The sequence below is a fragment of the Gekko japonicus genome, unplaced genomic scaffold (assembly GCF_001447785.1).
Source record: "Gekko japonicus isolate JY-2015 unplaced genomic scaffold, Gekko_japonicus_V1.1 scaffold58, whole genome shotgun sequence".
In the NCBI taxonomy this organism is placed as follows: Eukaryota; Metazoa; Chordata; class Lepidosauria; order Squamata; family Gekkonidae; genus Gekko; species Gekko japonicus.
The window spans coordinates 706,488-730,949 of record NW_015162475.1 but is presented as its reverse complement, the minus strand read 5'-3'; the positions used below and the strand labels follow the sequence as shown (position 1 = coordinate 730,949).

Sequence of the window (24,462 nt, the reverse complement as noted above, 5' to 3'; positions counted from 1 at the left end):
GCCCGGCCCTGCTGGGGAAAAAGTCCCCCCGCAGCACAAAGCCAAAGGGGTTGCTGGGGCCAGGAGGTGGAACGGTGCTGCGAGAGGTGCCCAAACACCCCCCGCAAAAAACCCCACCTGAAGGGAAAAATAAAGACCCTGAGAGAAGCGCAGCGCCCACCCTCACTCCGCAGGATTCCAGCGACCCCCTCCCGACACCTGCGGTATCCTCCTGCTTGTCTCGCCCATTGGCTTCCCATTCGCCCGGATCGCGTCCCCAGAAGCCGCCGCTTTCGTTGGATCGCAGCCCTCCTCTCGGGCCTTCCGCCCCAATGGGGAGCAGGTGCGCCGGCAGCTCAGCACACAGCAGGGGATCTTCTCTGGGACGGGAGCCGAAGTGGCTCGAGGAAGCTCCGTCCGTGGGCATTCCGGCCGTCGGGGGTGGGGATGTGCCCCCCATTCTGTACGTCCCGCTGCTGCCCCTCAGTCGCCTCCGCCACCACCTGCACACCTTCTGGGGAGGGAGGAGGGGGGCGAGTTGAGGAAGGCAAGAAAGTGGCGGGAAGGTTGGGGGGCAGGGTGGGTCCTTTTTGGCACCCCAGGACCGACCCACGCTCTAGGCGAATGCCTAGTTCACCTAGCGGGTGAGCCGGCCCTGAGTGTATGACTGGACCAAGGTCTCCCAGGAAGCTTCAGTGACGGAGTCGGTATTTGAACCTGGGTCTCCCAGATAGATCCTAGTCCGACACCCTGCAACACCACACTGGTCCCCTGCTGCTTCCCTGGCATTCTGATTGGGTAGAGAAATACAGTAATAGCTTGATAAGCCAGTAGTCCCATCAAGTGGTTATGGGTGCGCTGTGGTAATATACCACACTGTATATCTGCCTGTGCCCACCCTGACCAGGATGGCCCCAGCTAACCCAGTCCCATCAGATCTCAGAAGCTAAGCAGGGTTGGCCTTGGTTAGTATGTGGATGGGAGGCCCCCAAGGAAATCCAGGACTGCCATGGAGAAGCACCCAATGGCCAACCACCTCGGCTGGCCCCTTGCCTCGAAAACCCCATTTGGCTTGATGGCACTTCCCACCACCCCTAAAATTGAGCTCCCCTGTGCCATCACTATTTCTCTGGTTTGTACAGATTTATTCTTAAGTAATATTGTATTGGAATGTTAGAAAGGCCTGTTATATGGAAGGCTTTCCTCTTGTAGGTCTGATATTGTTAGCAGACAACATAATAGGTACAAAGTTCATGATTCTGTAGTTCTTAAGGGCAAAACCTTACAATGTCTGGGTCAGATACAATTTTGGTCTCGTATCAATAATGAATACTTTTGTTTAGGGTATGAAGAATCCTTGCCCATTATCATTTAGGTTAGGTTAAGTAAACACTTAGGTTTACTTAGATTGACGTAGATATATGTTTCTTTACATCTGGCCAATCAGAGGATTATTACTCAAATTACCACTGTCTTTTGTAACCAATTATGCTTTTTGAATATTGTTTTCTTGGTGATGTCAGTCCATGTATAAAATATAATGTATTTCCTGAATATGATCAGAATATGTTCAAGAAGAAGATGAAGAAAAAGAAGAAAGTTGTCAATTTTTGATGAGTTATTTGGTCCAATTGTTCTTCTGGTAATTGAAATAAAACATAGATCTTCCTCCTCATTTGACTTCATTTTTGACATGGAATCTAACATGTACAACGCACAGGCCAGCTTTAAGTTAAACTGGGTGTATCACCCTGATTCCGTTCAAGTGCAACTGTAGTCATAAATCGTCTCCATGAATTCCAGGGTACAAACCACAGTTTCTGTGAAATAAAGATCGGTTTCTCATGCTGAAAAAGCACCCTTTTTAATTCAAAGGTTCTGCAGTGTGAAATCCACACAAAATCTTACTCTTGTTTCTGGCGACTGCTGGCTTTAGCTTCGGAAAGCATAACTTTGGCTTGCCAGACGTCACCCTCCTTAGCCCGCCACATAGCAGAGATTTCACTTTCATGACACTAAAGCAATTGTCCATCTGTATATATATATAGTCTCCTAAGCTACGACCCGGAGGGTCCTTGTGCAGACACTGCAGCAGTGTTTTTGCAGGTTTCCCTACTGGCAATTCCTCCCCTGCAGTCCCCATCCTGGGTCCCGGAGTAACATACCTTGCTGCCGCCAAACTGCTTCCAACCTCTTAGGAGGCTTGGTGGAGAGCCGCAGGGAAGACTAGCCGAACGGTAGACAGGGATCTGTAGGCCAATAGCTCCTAATAAGGAGACTCACAGGGAACACGAGAGGCAATTCTGTTTCACAGCAGCTCTTGTACTAAACCATCACACTGGTTTTTTAATATTTAGGGGTGTGTGAAATGCAAAGATACAGCAAGAGAGCCTGCTGATAAGGCAGCCTGCAAAATATCGCAACGGAGCAGGTAAAGGTGCCCGCGGATCGTATCCAAACGACCACAAAACCTCTTTCAGGAGGATCTGGATGCTTCCCAAAAGTTCACCAAGCTTCCTCAGTCCAGTTCTGTCTCATTTGGAAGATTTGAGCTTTCTCTCTTTTTTCTTCCTCTTCTCCCCCTTTTTCTTCTTATGTCTTTCCTTACCTCCGCAAACACTAGAGCTCCCTCTTCTTCCTCCCCCTCCGCCACTACTTCTTCTTCTGTCTGCGTCCGAATGGAGTCTTCAAGCAGCTTCTTCAACTGCTGCATCCTAAATGCATAAATGGACCCACAATGTAATAAACAAACAAATAAAATTATGCCCCCCCCCCACTTTATTGGACAATCTGCCTGTTTCATTTTTGCTTAAATATAATCCTTATGGCTGGAGACATGGTGACCAGATAAATGACATGGTAAATCGTGTGTGTATTTTCCCCTAGAACTGGCACTCAGTTTTGAAAGAATCAACAGTTGCGACCTACTGAAGGGCAGTCTCTTAAGAATCTTGAGTCCTAAACCAGAAAGTGCTGAGTTCAAATCTCATCTCTCACCTCAGAAAGTGGCGTTAGGCAGCCCACTCTCTCTCAGCCCCAACCCTTCATCTGCAACATCGGCAATACTGCATCATATTTTTATCCCACCCTCCCTTCAAAGGGCTTAGTGCAGGATGCCCAATTATTCCCTCCTCCCTTTCTATCTTTACGACAACCCTAAAAGGTAGGTCAGCTGAGACAGTGCCCTTCACGCCATAATGCAGATCTGGACTCTGGTCTCAATCACTCCAGGTGCTAAGCCACACAGGCGTATCACGGTTTTCCCTCACCCATTCTCAAAGGACCTGAGGGGGACGCAAGGGTCAAATCCTCACACTGCCACGGAAGCTCACTGGGCAACTTTGGGCCAGTAACACACTCCCAGCCTAACTTAACCTCACAGGGTTATTGTAAAGATAAACCGGAAGAGAGAAGAGCCGTGAAAGCCACTTTGTGTCCCCCAAAGGAAGAAAAGAGCAACATAAAAGAAGTACGCAGGTAGATAAAAAAATTTTAAATGCCACGACGTATCTTTGGCAGAAAGAATGACGGGTCAAAGGTCAGCTAGCAACAGGTCCGTAGCCAGGATTTTTTGGCTTGTGGGGCGGGGCAGCCATTAAGAGTTTATCTGTACACACCTGTACAAGACCGTCATGCTTATTTATTGCTGTTGTTCAGTCGCACAGTCACGTGACGTCCGACTCTTCGCTTATAAGCTTATGCTTATACTTCTAAATACTTCTACTTCTAAATACTTATATATACTCATAAAGACCACGTCCACACAACCTGGAAAATCTGCCGCAACTAATAATTAGCACCCTTATAAGTTATAATAAAGGCAACAATAATAATCAGTTCTGTAACTGCTGAGCCCCCTCCCCTCCCCAGGTCCAAGCCAGAACTGGCATTCTTAACTCTTTTTCCTGCTGTGGGGGCTAAATGGGGAGGGGTGACCAAGATCACACAAAAGCAGCCAAGGCACCCTCTCTCCACTGTCTGGATCCGACTGGGCCTTGAAGGAAGGAAGGAAGGAAGGAAGGAAGGAAGGAAGGAAGGAGCACAGTTTGTGAAAACGACCCTTCTCTTCTGTCCATTGGGCTTTTGTCTGCGAGCGAGGTGCGAGCAGTGCCTTTGCCGAGAGAGTAGGTGGCTGCCTCACCTGGCCTCTCCTCCGCTTGCCCCACCGAGACCTCTCAGCCTGCCTGCCCTCCTGCCCCCTCCACCACACCCTTCCAAGGAGGGAGGGACAGACACGCTCAGCTGGAGAATGAGGAGGCGGTGCCAATGCAGCAGCAGGCCAGATGTGGCTGCTTCTCGTCCGCCTAGGTTTGCCCTGCCGGCAGGAATCCAGGCCGCGGTGCTGCATTCGCTCCCAAGCAGTCCGTTTCCCACTCGAGGGCGAGGTTGCGCTGCAGGCACTTTCTCAAATTGCTCATCGGCCCACGTGCAGGAGTCCGGGGAGGGGACGGATCCACACATGTTGGGGGAGGGGAAGCAACATCGGCTAATCACAGTTGGCTAATCACAGGCAGCCTGGGCGCAGCGAGTCAGGAGAAGGTGCAGGAACGTTACGGCCGGCCGGGGAAGGCAGCGCAGGACTGGCCGGCTGGAGGCAGGGTGCAGCATGGCAGAACTGATACAGAAAAAAGTTTTCTAAGAGAGAATCTTGTAGGATGTGGCTGCAAATTAAGGGGGTGTAGCCCCAAGATGCCCCACAGTAGCTATGGGCCCGGCTAGCAATTTCCATGGCCGAGTCAGAGTTTGTACCTAGGCTCTAATCACTGGCACCCTGATACTACTGGTTCTTTACAAAGATAATGGGTTGGATCCAACCAACCTGTCTACTGGCAAAAAAAGGCTATGCTCTGGATCACTGGACCTGCTGCTACAAAAGCCATGTGGGAGGAGATCTCTAGTAGGAAGGGGAATTGAGCAAGACGGAGTGAAAAAGCTGACTGGATCCAACCCGAAGTATATGGAGCACTCTGAACACTCGTGTGCCATATGAATGCTAGGCATTTATTATTATTCAATACCTAGATAAGTTTTAAAAGAATGCCAGGCTTACCGCATTTCTTTCTCGTGACGCTTGTTTTCCTTTGTATCATTCACGGAGTCTTCAGGCACCTTGAAAAAGAAACCGCTTTAGAACTTACTTCTAACTGTTTTGCATGATGACTGCCAAAAATGCAGTCTGACCATATATCAAAGCCATCTTACGTTTATGGTATTTCTAATATATAATCATTCAAATTGGTAATGTGTTCCTAAATTTTCTGGGTTTCAGTTGTCCTCAAAACACCAGGCCATATAATAGGAACCAACCCCAAATACAGGGCAGGTTCCTTGGATAGGCGGCATAAAAAAAATCTACATCCCATGTTCAGTCATTGTTTCTGCTACACCAGGCTTCTAAACAACCCTTTCATTATCATCTATAATAAGGGTGAATTGAGAAGGCATCTGACATTCTTGTTGTTCAAATTTCTCCTTGGAGTTGGGGTTCCGGTCTTGTTTCTGGAGTGGGACAATGTATGACTAATCCCCCACTGTTTCACTTAAAAAGAATTTAAACTGTGTACAGAGCAACATGTGTACGTAGTTTGTTGCTGCTTACAGCGTCTTCATTTCATTAACGCCTTTTCCCTCTTCTATATTAGTGATACACGTGTACACATTAATAAATCACTGCGGGGAAAGAAAAGGAACCTAGGTGTGATGAACTGTCAAGATTCGTTCTCATGTACTCTGCAGAAGTGGATTAGTAAGTAAAACAGTGCATTCAGCATCTTGATGCAGACCACGTCAACTGCTTTTTTGCAGAGCTTTATCAATGCATCATGTACTTGTGCGCGTAAGGAATGTTGTTGCAAACACAGATGAACTTTAACTGAAAGCTGCAACAAAAGGCATTTCTGAACTAAATTTAGAAATTATCCTTCTCAAACCAAAAAGAAAGAGGAGCAGAACACCATGCTGAAAACTTTTGAAACAATATGACTTGGAGCCTAAGCAGCGCAAGCAGAGTTATGCTGAAAGAATGCAACTTCCTCACCTCCCCCAACACACTGTATCCCCCCACTTTTGTTCCTGTAGGTCAGTGGACCCCAAAAGCAGCGTTGCAGGAAAAATGGGGTCTGCAGAGGAAGGGGGGGTAGTTGACAGAACTCAACCTCTCCTGCTCCACTAATTAAAATGCTGTTCTGTAGGTGGAATTGCAGATGTGCAAATGGAACAGTAAGTTGGGATCCTCTAGGAATGGACTGGGGGAAATCTGCTCATCTCTAATGGGAACTACCACCAAGAAACAGCACGCAGAAACTGTACCAACATTGTCCCTACTTTTTCAGGCTGCAAATGGGCCACTTTAGTGAACTGTTATATCAGCTTATTCAGAATTATTAAATACATGCACACGCACACGCACACACACGCAAGTATTTTACTTACTACTCTGAATTGTTCAAGCTTCTGATTGTCTTTAATGAAGAAAGCACATTCTTTATCACCTCTTCTGTGTTCATAACTTTTACATCTCCAGCCTAAACATAAAAGATAAGCTTTAAAGATGCTTCAGAATAGTGCAATGTAACAGGGGCGGAAGAAACTTTACCAAGCTTTGTCTTCTTTTTTAACAAAGTGGTTTAGCGGTTACGGTGTAAGACTAGGTTTAGGAAAACTCCAGTTCGAATCCCCAGTCTGCCATGGCAAAATGCTGGGTGACCCCAAGCCAGTCATTCTCTCTCTCCCAGGGTGGTTTGAGAGTAAAATGGGAAAGCGAGAACTATGTAAGGGTTCTTTCACTTATATGTTCTTCAGCATCTAGTACCATTTATCACGAGTACCAAATCATTATTAAACTGTAGTGATGGTGGCTATACTAAAGAAGAAGAGATTGGATTTATACCCCGCCCTTCACTCGGAGTCTCAGAGCAGCTTACAAACTCCTTTCCCTTCCCCTCCCCACAACAGACACCCTGTGAGGTAGGTGGGGCTGAGAGAGCTCTGAGAGAACTGTCCTTGAGACAACTGCTCTGACAGAACCATGGCTTGCCCAAGGTCATCCAGCAGCTGCAAGTGGAGTAGTGGGGAATCAAACCCGGTTCTCCCAGATTAGGAAAGAAAAAAAGGCCCCAGCTTATCGCAATCATTCAACAGCTGCCTAAAGAGATTTTCACATTACATCTGAAAATACTTGGATCTTTGATCAATTCTGAAGAACATCTGGAGAGAGATCACTGGAATGCCCTCATTATTCAGACTGATGCACAGGTGAGAGAAAGAAGCCTCAGGGCACTGATGTGAACACACAGATTGTATTGGAAGCCTGGGGCCCAAGTGCTGTCTCTCCAAACATGCCGCCTGTAAAGCAGGGAAGGTGTAAATGGTTGCCTTAGCCATTCCCATTCCTCCCCAAAATGGTTGCTAGCTTTTTTCCAGGAAGAATGTGAAAGCCCTGTCATCTTCAGTGGCTGCTGCTACACCATCTGGGACTGGGCCTCTCTATGCTTTCAGCAGCCATTTTGATTTAGAGTCAACTGCCCCATGTGCAAGAGACAAAGCAGGTGAGAAAACGAACCACAACTGCTGTCTCTAGCTAAAATCTCTACCACCTAGAACTAGGTGATCTGCTCCCCCAGCAGGCTATAAAGAATCAGACACACCATTTAAAATTGGGTAAAGGAGTTCTAGAAGAAAGAGTTCATTTTTATACCCTGCTTTTCTCTAACTTAAGTCTCAGAGCGGCTTACAATCACCTTCCCTTCCTCTTCCCGCAACAGGCACCTTGTGAGGTAAGTGAGGCTGAGAGAGTTCTGAGAGAACTGTGACTGGACCAAGGTCACAAAGCTGGCTTCATGGGGAGGGGTGGGGAACCAAACTCGGTTCTCCAGATTAGAGTCTGCTGCTATTAACCACTGCATCACACTGCCTCTCTAGGTATTTTTTTTGTCTGCTTACCACTGGAATGCTGAGAAGGCAAAAGGTGAACTCAGTATAAACATTTTGAAAAAAATGGACATGGATATATTTGTGAAAAGAAATTATTTTTTTCTTTTCATCATCCAACTTCAGGTTAATTTTCTCACACTGTTCCATACTCGTTACTTTCACTGTGTACCAGTGGATTCAGAGATAGATGTGACCAGGGGTCATTTTGTAGAAAAAGAGGCGCAGGAGCTCATTACAACATCTATTAGCATACCTCATTAGCATATGCCACACCCCCTGACATCACCGGAAGTGTGGCAGAAAGGGAAGCAAAAAAGGGGGGAGGCATTTTCAAAAGCCCCCCCTTCCCTTCCCCAGCCAGCCTGCTGGGGGGGGGGGAGCGAAGAGAGAAGGGGTTTAAACTTTAAACTCTTTCTCTCTAGAGTTACACTGCAGTGGCGGCATGATCTCCTATTGTATCCTATGGCCCCATAGAATACAATGGAAAGATCGCGCTGCCATTGCGGCACGACTCCAGAGAGAAGGGGTTTAAAGTTTAAACCCCTTCTCTCTTCACTTTTGAAGATGCCTCCCCCCCATTTTTGCTTCCCCAGCTGGCCTGCCAAGGCGGGCTGGGGTGGGGAAGCGAAGAGAAGGGGTTTAAAGTTTAAACCCTCTCTCTCTAGAGTTGCGCTGCAGCAGCGACACAATCTTTCCATTGTATTCTATGAGGCCATAGGATACAATAGGAGATCATGCTGCTGTTGCAGCGCAACTCTAGAGGGGAGTTTAAACTTTAAACCCCTTCTCTTTTCACTTCCTCTGCAAGCACACTGGGGGCGGGGCTCGCCACCGCCATTTGTGCCCGCTCCTGGGCTGCCGGAGCGCTGCTCTGGCTCGCTCCGGCCCCAAATGACCCCTGGATGTGAATGATGAAATTGTGGAAAGATGCTCCGAGTTCATAGGACAGGGTAGTGTTTAAGTAAACAAGAAAACTGATAATCAATGTGAAGTCTACCATTATCTCAGAATTTATACTACCTATTCTTTTTCCGGCCACATAATTCCCCCCCCCCCTGTATAAATGATGTAAATTATTCTAGAAACTTCCAAGGCTTACACTCCATAACTTTGACCTCTTTACCTAGAGGCATCCAGAGTCCCTTTGTTGGCGCATGTGCGAGGAATTCTTGTGTGTTTTCATTTCCAGGCACATCAGGAATGCAGTCTTCTGGTTTTGTCTCATTTTCCTGGAACAAGAGGGAAACCACATCAAAAATAAACTCATAAAAAATAAACTCTGTGCAAAAAGCAAAGTGAGTTTATTTTGTCTCAGCTTCAGATCTATGACAAATGGTCCCCGCATGGTAAAGTCACCTCAGGATATACTGGACACACAGAGTGAATTTGACTATCACCTTTGTGAAGTTAAGAAGCACCTTTAAAATGTTTCTGAGATATTAAAAAGAAGCATTATGGCATGCCAACCTACCTTAATCAGCTCTGGAGGAAGTTTCTCATAGCTGGGGGGGGGAAGAGAGGAAAATATTGCTGTATTAATACTTTGTCAGTATTTAAGCAAAGGGGAATAGTCAATCAAAACAAAGGTAAGGGGAGGGGAATAATTTTTTAGCACCTGTCACTTCAATATTTTCACTTCTTCTACATGAGGAAACAGACAGGAAGCAGGTTAGGGAAAGGACCCATTTATCAAGCTGCCAGTGACACTTCTGAAAGGCCAAAAAGATACCCTTTTACGTGTCATTCCACTCTGCACAATTTATTTTAATTCTGACTAACATCAACAGTTTCAGGTCACAGAAACATTGCTCTGAACTGGAATCTTTCTCTTCTAGACAGTGCTACCATTTCCTAAAAAATAAAATAAAATAGCATCCTGATTTGTCTCCACCATCTTGGCACAACAGACCCCCATTGGCCCCCATTGCACTATCAACTTGGCACAGTCTGTCTCTCGCAGGTTTACTGGCAGGCTTGTCCTTCTCTTTAGGAGCTCACAGCTGTGTGTATGGTTCTCCTTCCCTCCATTTTGCTGTCCCTACAGCCCTAAGCCGTATCTGAACCTTAGAGGTTATCTAAAGAGTTTCATGAGTTAGTGGAGGTTTGAATCTGGATGACCCAAACTGTAATTCAGCTGTCGAATCACTAGACTGGCTTTCTGGCGGATAGGAAAACTGTAGTATATTGGCAGCAGAACATCTTTGGCCTGCAAAGTCAGTGACAGTAATTAAGAAGAGTTGGTTTTATAGCCTGCCCTTCACTACCTGAAGGAGTTTCAGAGCGGCTTACTATCACCTGCCCTTCCTCTCCCCACAACAGACACCCTGTGAGGTAGGTGGGGCTGAGAGAGCTCTGAGGGAAGTGTGACTGACCCAAAGACACTGTGGGGAATCATTAAACCTGCCTGCCAGGTATCTGAATGTGCACAGAATGGCTATCTCTCATCTCTATGGATTGTTCTCATCCAGCCAGTGTGATGCAGTGGTTAGTGTCAGACTAGATCAGGGAGATCCCAGGTTTGAATCCCCACTCCCCCATGGAAGCTTGCTGCGTAACTTTGGACCACTCAGGCCGGGATAATAGTTTAATAAATAAAAATAAATAAATGAAGCAAGGAATCCAACAAAGAAGTAAGTAAATAAATACATGCATTCCCAAACTATTACACCATCTTTTACGTCCACATAAAGGACAGAGAGGGGTTTTTCAGGAATGTCCTGCTAGGGGATGTTCAAGTAGCATCAGCCCTCTTGCTTTCATGGGTCACTGAAAATGGCCCATTACAAAATGCCTTTGGCTTTTTCCTGTAGATCTCTGAAGCTTGTTACTGGTGATGGTTCCCAAGTTATTTATGAATCTGCCTTGGGAATGTTATTTACTTTGTGGATTTTTATTCTCTCTTCCTCCAAGGCGTTCAGGGGCCATGTACATCTTTCTCCCCGCCTCCATTCTACCCTCTCAGCAACACTGCGAGGTAGAGAGCTGGATTCGAGTCCAGTAGCACCTTCGAGGCCCACCAGATTTCAGGGCATAAACTTTTGAGAATCAACGCTCCCTTCCTCGGGACACTGACTCTGGAAAGCTCACACCCTGAAAATCGTGTTGCTCTCGAAGGCGCTACCGGCTCCGAAGTCTGCTCTCCTCCTGCAGACCAACACGGGTAGCAGTACCCTCTGGAACTGGGAGGCAGGTGAGGCTGATGGAGCTAAACTGCACCACACCTGTGGGCAGGATGAGTACTCAGTGCCTCCGCAGCCCCATGCTGCTGGGGCAAAGAGCTCGACGGCTGCACAGCTACCAGTCCTGGGAATCCAGCGGCCATCGACCTGCCTCACCTCAACCCCCAGAAAGACCCCTCCTCCTCCCGAGAAGCCGGCCGCCCTTACAAGGACTCCAGGTGCTGGATCGGCTCGACCTCGCGCGTCTTCCTCTTCTGCTCCCTGCCCCCGCCCGAGTTGTCGCCCGGCAAGGACTCGCTGTGGCTCCGGTGCCGCTTCAGGGTGCTGCTGCCGCCCGTCTCCTCCCCGCGTCTGCCCGAGACTCGCTGTGGCTCCGGTGCCGCTTCAGGCTGCCGCCGCCGCTCCTCTCCTCCCCGCGTCTGCTCGACTCGTGCGACATGCTGGTGGCGGAGGGAGGGAGGGAGGTAAAGCCGGAGCGGAGACGAGACCGACAGCACAGACGGAGGCAGGGAGGGAGGCGCCGGCCGGCCCGGCCCCCTCGTTTCACTTCCAGGCGAAGGCGAGGCGGGCACTTCCTCCGGCTGGCTGGGGCCGCCTGAGCCTCGGCAGCGCCTCCTCCTAGGGGGCAGGCGGGAAGGGAACCGCCACCTTCCCCGCTCTTTTCTCCCGTCCCAGAAAGAGTTGGGGGTTAGTACGGGGCTCTCCTCCCCCTCCGCTTTAGGGCTGCCAGGTCTGGGTTGGAAAATACCTGGAGGCTTTGGGGTTGGATCCAGGAGAGGGAGGGGTTTGGGGAACCTAGCAGTTCGAAAGCAAGAAATTGCAACTAGATAAATAGGTACCACTTCGGTGGGAAGATAACAGCGTTCCGGGCGCCTTGGTGTTTAGTCATGCCGGCCACATGACCACGGAAACGTCTTCGGACAGCGCTGGCTCTTCGGCTTGGAAACGGAGATGAGCACCGCAACCCTAGAGTCGGACTCGACTGGCTTTCGAGCAAGGGAACCTTTACCTTTACTTGGGGAGGGGAGGGGCCTCAGCATGGTATAAAGCCAGAGAGTCCACCCTTCACAGCAGCCATTTTCTCCAGGGGAGCTGATCTCTGTCAGCTGGAGATCAGTTGTAAAAGCGGGAGATCCCCAGGCTCTACCTGGAGGCTGGCAACTCTACCCCGCTTTCTGCTCACAACAACCCTGTTAGGCTGCTCCAGCTGGGAGGCAGCGATTGGCCCAGGGAGTGTCTTCAGGGGCAGAATGGGGAATTTGAACCTGGCTTTCACAGAGGAGTGTCTCAGCCAGGGTTGCCAACTCCAGGTTGGGATATTCCTGGAGATTTGGTGGTCGAACTTTGGAGAGGGCGCACGGAGCTTGGGTAGGAGATGGTATAATGCTACAGAGTCCACAGTCCAAAGCAGCCCTTTTCTCCAGGGGAAGTAATCTTTGTCATCTGGAGATAAATTACAGTTCTGGGAGATCTATGAGCCCCACCTGGACTGGAGGCTGGCAACCCTACACTCTCACCACTACATCACACTGGTGTAGGACTGTGTGTCAAAAGAGCTGTGGAGCAGACAGTGCCTTTTTAATAGGAGGCTCTTTAATAGTGTGAGGTGACCTTTGTGCTGCAAAGGCGGTGCTTCTGCTGCCCAGCGAAGCAGGATGTAAGCCCCACTGAACTCGGTGTGCCTTGCTACCCCAGTAAACGGGCATAGCTTTTGCCTGAAGAGGTGCTAGGGGCTTGAGGCCTGTCTGGAAAATGGCCAGAAGAACCTAAAAGTAGCTGTGCCAAATCACACTCTTTAGTACCATGTTCCTTTAGTCCAGCATTCCATTTCCAGCTCTGGTCAAACCAGGAGATCCCATTTGGCTAACAACCAGAAACAGGCCAATCCTCCATCAGTGTGTTCAACATCCTTTTAAATCTCTAAACCACCAGCCATCAGCACATCTTGTGGCAGTGGGTTCTGCAGGTCAGCTACCTGTTGTGTGAAGCAGTAGTTCTATTGCCAGTCAGTTTGAAAGGCGTACACCCCTCCAAGTCATGTTCTTAATATCATCATGTACCTATTTCTGAGGGAGAATTTATAGCGGTACAGACCCTCAATCACAGTTCCTTATTTGGGATTAAGCCAACAAAGTATCAGGCAGTAATAAGGTCGGACAACAGCATTATAATAAAAGTTTATTTACCACATAAGAGTGACATGCCACCTAAAGTTATCAGATGGGGAACTGGAAATTCATAAGGAGATTGAAGGGAAAATCCGAGACCTTATAAGGGCGATTGTTTGACGGGAGTACCCGTCTGGTACAGTCAGCATATGCTTTTGTAAACCAAACCTGACTTTATCAGATGTATGGAGTGTTATGTTTAATTGGCAGAAAGATGTAAAAACAGACGAGAGGAAGGGAGGAAAGATTACAAAATCAGGCCAGAAGACCCAGCAGTCCAAAATATGTGTGTTACATGAAAAAAATGAAAATAAGATACAGATAAAAGAATAAACACTCCAATCAGAGGAATGCACATCACTCCCCACAGGTGATGGTGTGACATACACCTGTGATAGACAATTATCTTTTGAAGTGAGCGAACCACTCCCAGTCCCTATTGAATCCAAGTCTTATAGTATCAATCTCCTTATGAATTCCAACTCAACATCTTCATGCTGAGGTGAGGTCTTCCTTTGAAACTTTAAATATGTGAGATTTTAAGTCTGTTACTGAATGTCCAGTGAGGCTAATATTCCCCCCCCCCGTTTCTGCATTTTTAATATCTGATTTTTGTTTATCTGTCCACATAGACCAGTCCAGCTGGCATTGTTATTACATGAGAGCACAGGTTAAATTAACAGGAAATGCAGGGGTTTTGATTGAATTCCAGTCAACACTGAAAGCTGAAATATGAACCTGTTCTATATAAAGGAGTGTGCATTGTTGTGTACTCTAATATGAAGAAACAGGACCCAGTTACAGACTCCTGTTGATTTCTGTGGAGCAGAGCAAATGGGCTGCAATTAGGACATAGTAAGTGGGGGGGGGGAATGCCTGCCCCTGGACACTGAGGTCACTACAGAAACAGGGACGATTTAGCCTGCACCCCTGCAATGTCACTGTGTGCACCTCTGCTCTGCGCTTTCCCCTACATATCAATCACTCTCTACCATGGAGAAAAATAAACGGCAGCACTTAGAGACAGAGGAGGCAAAATATTGGCGTCAGCTAGCCCCCACCGTCAGGGTACCCCATAGCTAAATAATCACTGCATCATCCCCTACCCAGGGATTATTGCTGGCAAAGGCTTTCCTCATGAAAGGCATTTTGCTGAAAGGACAGATTCAGGCTAGACACAAACTCTTCACTTCACCAACTGGTCAAAAGCTCCAGGAGCAGTATTCCAGAGCTTTGGCTGAGGAAACACTGGAGACTTAGGATGTCTTTTGTGATATTTTATTTACAAATATACAAGCAGCGAGGAAGTGAAGGCAAACAGGTCTTCCTATGAGGTAGAACATCTCACAGAGAGGACCGTTCGCCCATCCAAACCTACACCCCTACTTTCAGCAAACCTGACAAACATGTTCTGTTCTCCCCCTTTGCTTATTCCAGCTGCAAACTGCTTATGTCTCTGCACTCTTCCCAGACCCGCCCTAAGAATGGAATCCACAGTCATTATAGGAATATTAAAACTCTTCTGTCGGTATCCTATACGCTAATTATGCATTCTATAAGAGTAACAGTAAGTCTCCTGCAGCAAAACCAACAGATAATCTCATGGCCTTGCTAATTTATTGTGGAATGAGCGTTCACGGGCAAGGAACTTGTTTCTTCAAACTTTTTTTTTTTTAGTGCGCTAGTGTCTTTCTTGCTTCTTGAAGTATATGCAAAATCCAAGCACAGATGCCAAGTTCGAAGGCCGTCAGCACAAGTTCAGCTGTGTTTACACTGTAGTGACGAATCAACTCCGTGGACTAGGAAAAACAAAGAAAGGAAAATCTTTTAATAAATATTAGAGATGCAGTTGCTTTCTCCATTTTGTAGGATATGACATTGCTGATACCAAAGATATACAGAATCGTTTATTTAGAAGTTGAGCTTGCCCTGTCCTTAAAAGTGGTTGTATATAACATCTGAACCCTATTGTTCAAAGTCACGACAATCCTGTCAGGTAGGCCTCAATTATTCCAATATGTTTATCTTCTTTGTATTCTGCAATTCTTCCAAGGAACATAGGGTGACTCATGTCCTGCCCCCCTCTCCCCCTCCCCCCGCCAACCTGTCAGCCTGGGTAACTCTACTTACACCAGATCACATTTCCGTGCAGCGCTCATGAGGTCTGGAACACCTCTTTAAAATCAGGGCTGATGCACACGTTGCACAGCCCATGAGGATTTGACCTGCTCTGGGAGTTTTGTGCTTCCTGGTGTCCATGGTGCATGGAGAAGTCTTAAAGTAAGGCTGGTTCCAGGCTTGGGGCTGGGCAGGGAGTTTTCCTGTGCTTTCATCCCTTCCCCTGGCTTGTGTCCCACTGCCCATCCTTGTGTCTTCCCACACCAGCTCATCTGCTTGCAAGCCCTCCCGCCCCCCATGTTCCCAGCTGCATGTACTGCACAAGCACACATTTTCCTGTGCTGTGTGTGTGGCTAGGAGCATGGATGGTAGGAAGGCTTGTCAGCAGGCAGTCAGGGGGGAGAAGGGCATGCAAGTGGGGGGTGGATGGGAGAGTGGAAGCAGTGGGCCCTGCCCAGCAGCTGCCCCACTCCAGGGCATGTTGGTGCTGGCCCTGGGTTTTAACCTCCCCGCCCCCCACTGCTTTCCAGAACCTGTTTAGATGAGAGATGCAAACATGGTCCTCTAGTCTGCAATGGTATAGTCCAGCATTCTTCCATCTCATTTGGTACAACATTTAGAATGGTCATTGAATTCCGTAGTCAGTGGGATTTGAGGGGATTTTCGTCAAGTGGCTAATATCTGTGATGTGACAGATACCGATCCTTAGTTGCCACCTTGTTTCTTTCTAGAGGCGCTGTGTCTTTAACAGGTGCACAAGGCTGCCAACAACCTGTGTGTGTAGGGAAGTAAAGGTTCCCTTGCTCGAAAGCCAGTCGAATCTGACTCTACGGTTGCGGTGCTCATCTCCATTTCAAAGCCGAAGAGCCAGCGCTGTCTGAAGACGTTTCCATGGTCATGTGGCCCGCATGACTGAACACCAAGGCGCACGGAACGCTGTTACCTCCCTTTAATAGAGGCTTAATGATGGCACCTTAGCTACCAGGTGATGCTGTCTGCCTCTGTGCCATCAAAAGCTTCAGCAACCTATTTTCACACATTAAGACTGTTAAAAGGAGTATCACCTCCCCCCAAGGCTGTTGGCCACCCTGCCTGAGCCGTGTCACATGCAAAAATCCACCTGTGCACTTTTCCTGGCACAATGACACAACTTTCTCTTTGCCGCAAGTGCTATATTTCTGCCTGTCTGCTTGACGCACAACAAAAACAGCAGCCTCAGCCCTCCCTGGAGCATGTGTTTAATATTAAATATGAAAAACTTTAATGCAAAGGCTTCAAGTTGCAAAAGCACAAAATTATTTTAAAAAATAAATACTACAAGAATTCAACAAAAACAGAGAGGTGGCATAGATAAAACTAATCGGAAGGTACATACATTGAGTCCGTGGTGAGGAAAGGGACTTTGAGGCAAGGTAGCCAGAGCAAATTCCAGAGAATAAAGAGCTACAGCCAGCACTGCTATCAGCATGCTAAGAACCATAGCAATAAAAGTCAATTTTTCCTGCAGGCAAGAAAAAAACAACTGTCAGTTAACCATGCAGGTTCACGGTAGCCAAGCAAATGGCCAGGCCATCAATACCATCTCTATCCATTTTCTTGGACTGCTATGATACACCATGGGAGGTTCCCAGATTTTCCTGCTCAGAGGAAACCTGTCTTCAGTAGAATGCTAATGAACTTAGTTGCTTAGGTGACAAAACTGAAACACAGTTTAGGGCAGGGAGAAGCTGTATTATCAAGAAAGGGGGAACCAAATGGAGGAGAGGGGCTTAATGGAAGAGCCTCTGCCTTGAGGGCAGAAGACCCCTGGTTTAATCTCTGGCATGTCCAGTTAACAGGACCAGGCAGTAGGTGATGTGAAAAGTCCTCTGCTTGAGACCTTAATGGACTGACAGTCTGATTCAGGATCAGGCTGCTTCATGTGTGTTCTATGCAGGTAGGGAAGGTGAAGGTTGGGACACTGTAGGGAGAAGCACAGGAGCGACAGAGAACCTTGCAACTAGGTGAACTGATAGAAAGGGGACAGAGTAGACAGTGGGTTGAAAACCACAGAATTATAGTTGAGGAGATGAACAAATGGAGTTACAGGAAACTTCAGAAAGGAAGGGCAGAGGAGAAAACAGGACCAAGGAAAACTTCAATAAAGGCCTAGTATAAGGTGGAGTTGTGTTTTGTGACTAGGCTTTGGATTTAGAGCCAGAGTTCCATGGGGAGGAGGCCGAAAGAGAATAGGGTGATCCTGATTTCACAAGTAGACTTGAACCTAGCCCAGTTTTAGCTACAGAATGTCAGAACTGAAGTCTTTATTTTTAAAAAACAAGTTGCTAGGGCTCAAGTCCCACATCCCCTGATTTGGAAGTCTGCCCCCCATAATCCTTGATGTGTGGAGACTGTGATTCAGCAGTTGGTCAATGCATGCTGCACTTGCTCATGGCAGAGTTACCAACTGCCTGGAGGAAAAAAATGCCCCACACTTTTAATACAGGCTTCATGGGAAGTTATTTACCAGGTTATGCTGCTTATCTGCATGCCATGAGAAGCATCACCTGCCTCTATTAAGCCACCATGAGCCAAGAAGAAAAATGGGATATAAATGTTTAAATAACTAAATAAATACATCCTAAAGGGAAAGGATATCTTTCTCCAGGCCTGTTGGCAACTCTAGCTCAGAGTAATTTTTTGTTGAAATCTTGCATGGAAAACTGATACTGAACCCTGTTGAGCCCTTGCATGAATTCAGCACTGTGCTAATATCAATCCTTCGAATTCTTAACACGGCCCCAAGTGTACAGAAAAATATGAATTCTAAAACAAACAAACATTTCTGGAGGTTAATACCCCTCCCAAAACACCGAAGCAATGCCTGTAGCTTTAAGAAATGAACACCCTCATTGGCCATTGATAGGAAATCATAACAGCATTGCCAGCCTTTAAGCCTTGGTTTCTGTCAGAAAAGGCAGTGCCCTTTTCAGGGCTGTTTTGGTCTTTAAGGGAGGATTCATTATGGCTAGGATTGGGAGCAACCCCTGGGTGACTTGCCACCACTTGACTTGCTTGACTCAGCAACCCTTGGCTGCTTGCTTCTGTTCAACAGCAAGCCCCCCATGAAAGACAGTCTCATATGGTAATTAGAATTTCAGACCATGATCTGGGAAACCCACATTCAAACCCCACTCTACTGTGGAAGTTCACTGGGTGACTTTGGGCCAATCACACAGTCTCAGCCTAACCTACCTCATATGGTGGTTGTGGGGATAAAATGGAAGAGAGGAGAATGATGTAAGCTGCTCTAGATTCTGATTACAGAGAAAGGTGATGAAGCAAATAAATATGGAGGGGCACCCTGACATAGATGACACCCGTCACTCTCTCCCAGCCCAATCGCATCAGATCTTGGAAGCTAAGCAGGGTCATCCCTGGTTGGTACTTTGATGGGAGTCCAGAGTTGCTGCTCAGAGAGGCAGGCAATGGCAAACCTCCTCTGTTCATCTCTTGCCTTGAAAAACGCATAAGGTCACCATAAGTCAACTGAAACTTGACAGCACTTTCCACCACTACTACCACGGGGTGTGTGTGAGAGCAGATAAAAGGTAAGTGGTTGGTAAGTGAGAAAGAGAAAAAAAAAGCAGGGAAAGGGGAGAGGCTATTGGGGTTCTCAGGGAAGGGAAAGATGAAATAGTGGGGGGGGTTGAGATGCCCCCCGTAAGTCCTTGTGGGTCCCCCCACTTCCTCTAAACTGTAACTTTTAAACACTCAAATATTTAGCTGACATTTTTTCTTCTGCAGGCTACTGCTTTTCTACTGCTTATCTTTTCTACTGCTTTGCAGACTGGGAGCATTATTTTAACAAATTATAGTTGACAGCTGGAAAGTTTTAAGGCTTAAACTGCTCTTTATTTATAAAAACAAACTTTTTTAGATTTCAAATTGAGGTTTCTGCCCATGTTTACACCACTTCTAGGCTAGTTCTAGCCCTTTTTCTTTGGGAACTTACCCAAACAACTGTCTGCTTCTTTAGCACCAGTATGAGAAGAGAAATGCCGGATACAAGGAACTGCAAGAAGAAGATAACACTTTTTTCCCTTTATATTCTGAGTGTCGGTTTTGCTGGCAAAATTATAAGCCAGCTGCATGTATCGCGGTTTTCAGCTAAGTGGGGATAAGTCATAGCTCAGAGAATACATGCTTGGTTCATATATACAAGGTCCCATGTTGAATCCCTAGTAGCTTCAGTTAAATAATCTCAGGTAAGAGGGCTGTGAGGGACCTCTGCCTAAAGCCTTGGAAAGATGTTACCAATCTAGGCTTGAGGTAACAATGGTCTGATTGCAGAGCGAGACCTCAGTGTAAACCAGATTTTTCGTTTAATTTTTATACACCCAAAATAGGAATATTTAGTTTGGACTGAACAAATAAATTAGTTTGTCTTGTGTTTTTTATCACCTACTGTGAATTCATTACCATGATTCCAGACCACCATGGTGTCCCAAAGCCTGGTTGTCCAAAACAGCCAGCTATAATCATTACGACTGCAGCCAAAATCTGAAATATCTGCAGAGAGGGAATTTTGTGGGTCAGTTGTAAAACTTGAATATGAATGAGAAGCAAATCAGTAACAGATTTTTCATAGCTGACTTTCACTAGGCTTTTAAAGTCACAGATCTAAAGCTTGTAAGAGTTACATCTCCATCTTAAAGAACTGAGCAACAAAGCTACTATCCCCCTCCACCACAGATGCAGACATTATTTATTCCTGATCTCAGCATCATGCATAAATCCCTAATTACACTGGTGATTATAACTGAAGCAACAGATCTGAAGCTAAAAACAGTGTCTCTGCACTGCACTATGTTCCTGCTTCATAACAAACTATTAATAGGAGTCTTGTGTCAACGTTAACAAAACTATTCCAGCATAAACTTTCATGGACTACAGACCACCAATGCTTAAACTAGAATAGAAACATTTTGGCGGAATCTGCATTTGTCTTTCCCACCACTGTCCCAGCCTTTTGACTCCGTCTTCAAAAAAGCTGTCTACATTTGGTGTCTTTTCACACCTCAACAGTGCTAGTATACTTTTGCACGTCCACATATGTTTATCGTCCTTTTGGGGCAGCTCCACTGTCATTGCACCTCCACACTGCTTTAAAAGAATCTTCTCCAAACAACATTCAAACAAGCGTAGAGAAAGATGGTGTCACAACAGCACGAAAAAGATTTAAAAATCCAAATGGAGATTCGGCCATGTTAGTCTTCCAGGTAACCCAAGACTCCTGTTTCTATTTCTTGCATTATAGTTACACAGCTACCTCTCTAGACAGAGAAATTGTGTTCTCCCAGAATAAACAGCATCAGATCTGCCTTTGGATGAGACATCCCTGTTGCTGTTCTTCAACTTCTTAACATTAATGCAGCACAAACAATGCACTGATTTGTGATGCATGTAAGGTACATCACCCTTGTTCAAAGGACTTAACATTCAGTATTATGAGTTACCATTTTTTAAAAAATATCTTTGTTCAGGTTCTACCTATCAGCCCCCACTGCTGATCCGTTCATTATTGTATGGTGATGTGCTCCCAGCAACATGGTGAGTTAAAGGCCAAACTAGATTTAACAGTGTCCTCATGTCTGCCACAGGGACAACAATGCTATTGATATAAAAATGCAGCAAGGGTCTGATCCTGCTTGGACCCACAGTATGGCAGGCTGAGGTGCTCTTGTCCCCCTCCCCCAATGCCTTTTCAAGTGCTGAAACAATCGTATCCCCTCCCATGGCTGTTTTGGCACTTGAAACGGTATGGGGGGGGGAAAGTGCCTCAGGATGGGGACCCCAATTCTAACCTATGTACACCGTAATATGTGAATCAGCATTTGTCTTAATACCAGTTTACAGGAAACAGTGATCCCGGGTGGATATTATAATCTAATTTTTTCCCAGAAGTCTAAATGAGATCTTAGATAAAAACAAAGATTCAGTAACCTCATGTTTTCTCCAGCAAAATCTGAGTGTTCTGGTGGCCACATGGGAACCTCCGGTCTCTTTTAAGTATAACTAGTAACAGATTGATAACTATTTCACATGTTACAAAACTAAAGTTTAAACGGCTTGCATTTTGCACACATCTCACAAAGTATGAGGGGAAAACAGAAACATCTTTTTTAACATGTGCAGAGCTGCATTTAATGTGTATGTTTTCTGTTAGAGGGTACAGTGTGAATTCAAACACTATACATTCAAATATATCCACAACATCCTGAGCAGCCCGGCCCATTGTCAATACTCACAGCAGGAACTATAGGACGCATTTTTGCAAATTTTGTTTTCCAGGCTTCTGGTAACTCACTGCTCGCGCAAGTAGCTTCCATCATCCTGTGAAAATAATAGTTTGTAAATCACTTGAGGAGAAAAGGTAGGAAAGGATTAAGACAATTATAAGAATTATAAAAGGAGAAGAAAGAAATTTTAATCCAGCCAGAAGGAACTGAAGCCTACAAAGGAAGCAGAAACAACATAGCATTAAGCATCAAACAAGGGAAGAAAATTTTGGACTAAAGTAAGAAGCTGCGGTGGCTCAAGTGGTTAAGACGCTGAACTGCAGGCTGTGGAAGGTCAGTAGTTCAGCAGTTTGAGACCCGAGTGTGCCACATGACGGAGTGAGCTCCCGTCTCTAGTTCCAGCTCCTGCCAACCTAACAGTTCGAAAGCAAGAAATTGCAAGTAGATAAATAGGTACCACTTCGGTGGGAAGGTAACAGCGTTCCGTGCGCCTTGGTGTTTAGTTATGCCGGCCACATGACCACGGAAACGTCTTTGGATAGCGCTGGCTCTTTGGCTTTGAAACGGAGATGAGCACCGCAACCCTAGAGTCGGATTCGACTGGCTTTCGAGCAAGGGAACCTTTACCTTTACCTTTAAGAAGTTGATATTGAAAAGACAAGAAGAATAATTCCAGACAGTTCACTAGCATGCAGACTGCAATGATTGGTTCAAGGATTCATAATGAGGTATGTGGTGATGACCTGGTTGTAGGGTGCCAGGTCTTCCCCTGGCCACTGATGGGAGATGGGGGGGGTAGTGTTGCCAGATCCAGGTTGGGAAACCCCTGGAGATTTGGGGATGGAGCCTGGGGAGGGCAATGAGGTATAATGCCATTCATTTTCTCCAGTGGAACTAAGATCTCTGTAGTCTGGAGATGAGCTGTAATTCTGGGGATCCACCTGGTGGTGATGCCTTCCCATGGTCTGCTGTGTGAAACAGCAGTCTTCCATTCACACAAATCAGCAACAGGATCAGGTCTAGTCTAGACATGCAGCAGACTAAAGTGGTAATGAAATGGCAGAGGGCTGAGGTGGCCGTATGGACCGTACCACTTTAGACTTTGGGGTAGGGATCACATTGTTCAAAGTTCCCCCTACATTAAATATTCCCTATAAATTGGAAGACTAGCAAAATACATGAAAAACTAGGATACGATCTTTCTCTCTAATGCGCTAATTTTGTACTTGCAGGGAGTTTATACACAGCAAGTATTAAAATGTGCACTTTCCCTCCTGTGGCGTGAAACGGTACCTTCTGTTCTACCACCTCATTGGGCTGCAGTGTACAGTATCTAAATCAGGTCTGAGGTACATTTCAATGGGACCTCAACCAAATTTCTTTCCTCTTAGTTTTGGCAACCATATTTCATGAATTGTTCTAGTTTTCTTTTTGTTTTCTGCTAGCAGAACTTCCTTCTTAAGAGTGTAAATACATGATATTCCTGACATGTGAGGAAAGCCCCCCTTCCACTGGCAAAAGTAGAGTGGGAGGAAAACTGGAAGTTCATCTTCGTGTCTTCTGTGCAGTCCCACATGGGACTGCCGGAAGGCAGGCCTGCCGCGGAAGAACATTCCAAGAGCTTTCTCAATCCTGTAAGAATTGAGTCCCCCCTCCCCTCGGAGAGAATTGTGAAATGAGCCATTTCCCGCCCATTTGGTCACGTGACGAGGGGAGGGGGAGGCACCTCTCTCTCTCAGTCCTTTTTTTGCCGCCGTGAGGAAAGGACATATTTTCCAGAGCTACTGTTCTTTTACCTCAGGTTTAAACAAAATTCAGTTTTTTCTTTTTTTACCATCTTTTCTCTGGAGATCTCAACTCCATGGCTCTCTTCAAGAAATGCCAGGCTTGTGGGTCGAAGATGGCTACTACAGATGACCATCTAAAATGCCTCCTGTGTCTGGGAGAGGGCCACAACACAACCTCCTGCAAAATCTGCGGTATGGTAAGCCCGAGAACCAAGCAGGAGAGAGCATTAAAGTTGAAAGCAGCCCTTTGGGAGCAGACCTTGTCTCGGGGCACTAGTACTCCCTCCCCGTCGAATCTCACTACCGACGTCGTCAAGGGCCCTTTAAAATCCCAAAAGCCGAAGCAGGTCTCGGCAGGGAGGAGCCGGAAAAGGTCCGTATCTGCCCAACCGCCTCAGAAAAAGGCAAAAACGGGCAAATCTAAGTCCTCTACTGTGTCCCCGATGGGAACTGAGGCAAACTTACCGGCATCGCCGTTGCGCTCAACGTCGGAGCCTTCGGCAACCGCAGTGACGTCGGCGATCGGCGCAGTCGCAGCTTCGACGTCGAAGAAGTCCGTTTTCCTATCTAAGTCCTCTACTGTGTCCCCGATGGGAACTGAGGCAAACTTACCGGCATCGCCGTTGCGCTCAACGTCGGAGCCTTCGGCAACCGCAGTGACGTCGGCGATCGGCGCAGTCGCAGCTTCGACGTCGAAGAAGTCCGTTTTCCTATCTAAGTCCTCTACTGTGTCCCCGATGGGAACTGAGGCAAACTTACCGGCATCGCCGTTGCGATCGACGTCGGAGCCTTCGGCAACCACAGTGACGTCGGCGATCGACGCAGTCGCAGCTTCGACGTCGAAGAAGTCCGTTTTCCTATCTAAGTCCTCTACTGTGTCCCCGATGGGAACTGAGGCAAACTGACCGGCATCGCCTTCGAGACGCTCCCGATCTACTCAACGTCGTAGTCCAGCTTCTCGACGTCAACGTTCCTCGACGTCGAGCTCTGACGTCGTACATCGACGTCGATGAGAGTC

General features: G+C 46.8%; 1 protein-coding gene across 1 annotated transcript; it reads right to left on the bottom strand.

The window, feature by feature from the left end:
• Window positions 1-1,705: 1,705 nt before the first annotated feature.
• LOC107105725 (retinitis pigmentosa 9 protein homolog) lies at window positions 1,706-14,406 on the bottom strand. Its single transcript, XM_015405727.1, has 7 exons — window positions 14,365-14,406; window positions 11,298-11,530; window positions 9,383-9,413; window positions 9,011-9,140; window positions 6,412-6,503; window positions 5,030-5,088; window positions 1,706-2,693 (listed from the first exon to the last, which is right to left on the bottom strand). Exons 1-7 carry the CDS (start codon window positions 14,404-14,406, stop codon window positions 2,498-2,500), a joined length of 783 nt encoding a protein of 260 aa, XP_015261213.1. The 3' UTR covers window positions 1,706-2,497.
• Window positions 14,407-24,462: the final 10,056 nt, after the last annotated feature.

Excerpts from the sequence above, each read along its gene's own strand:
- LOC107105725 (XM_015405727.1), bottom strand. The coding sequence starts at position 14,406 with ATGCCTTTCATGAGGAAAGCCTTTGCCAGCAATAATCCCTGG. Across the intron at positions 11,531-14,364 it reads TTGCCAGCAATAATCCCTGG|CATGTCGCACGAGTCGAGCA; the intron begins GTAGGGGATGAT and ends CTCCGCCACCAG. Across the intron at positions 5,089-6,411 it reads AGCTTGAACAATTCAGAGTA|GTGCCTGAAGACTCCGTGAA; the intron begins GTAAGTAAAATA and ends TTCTTTTTCAAG.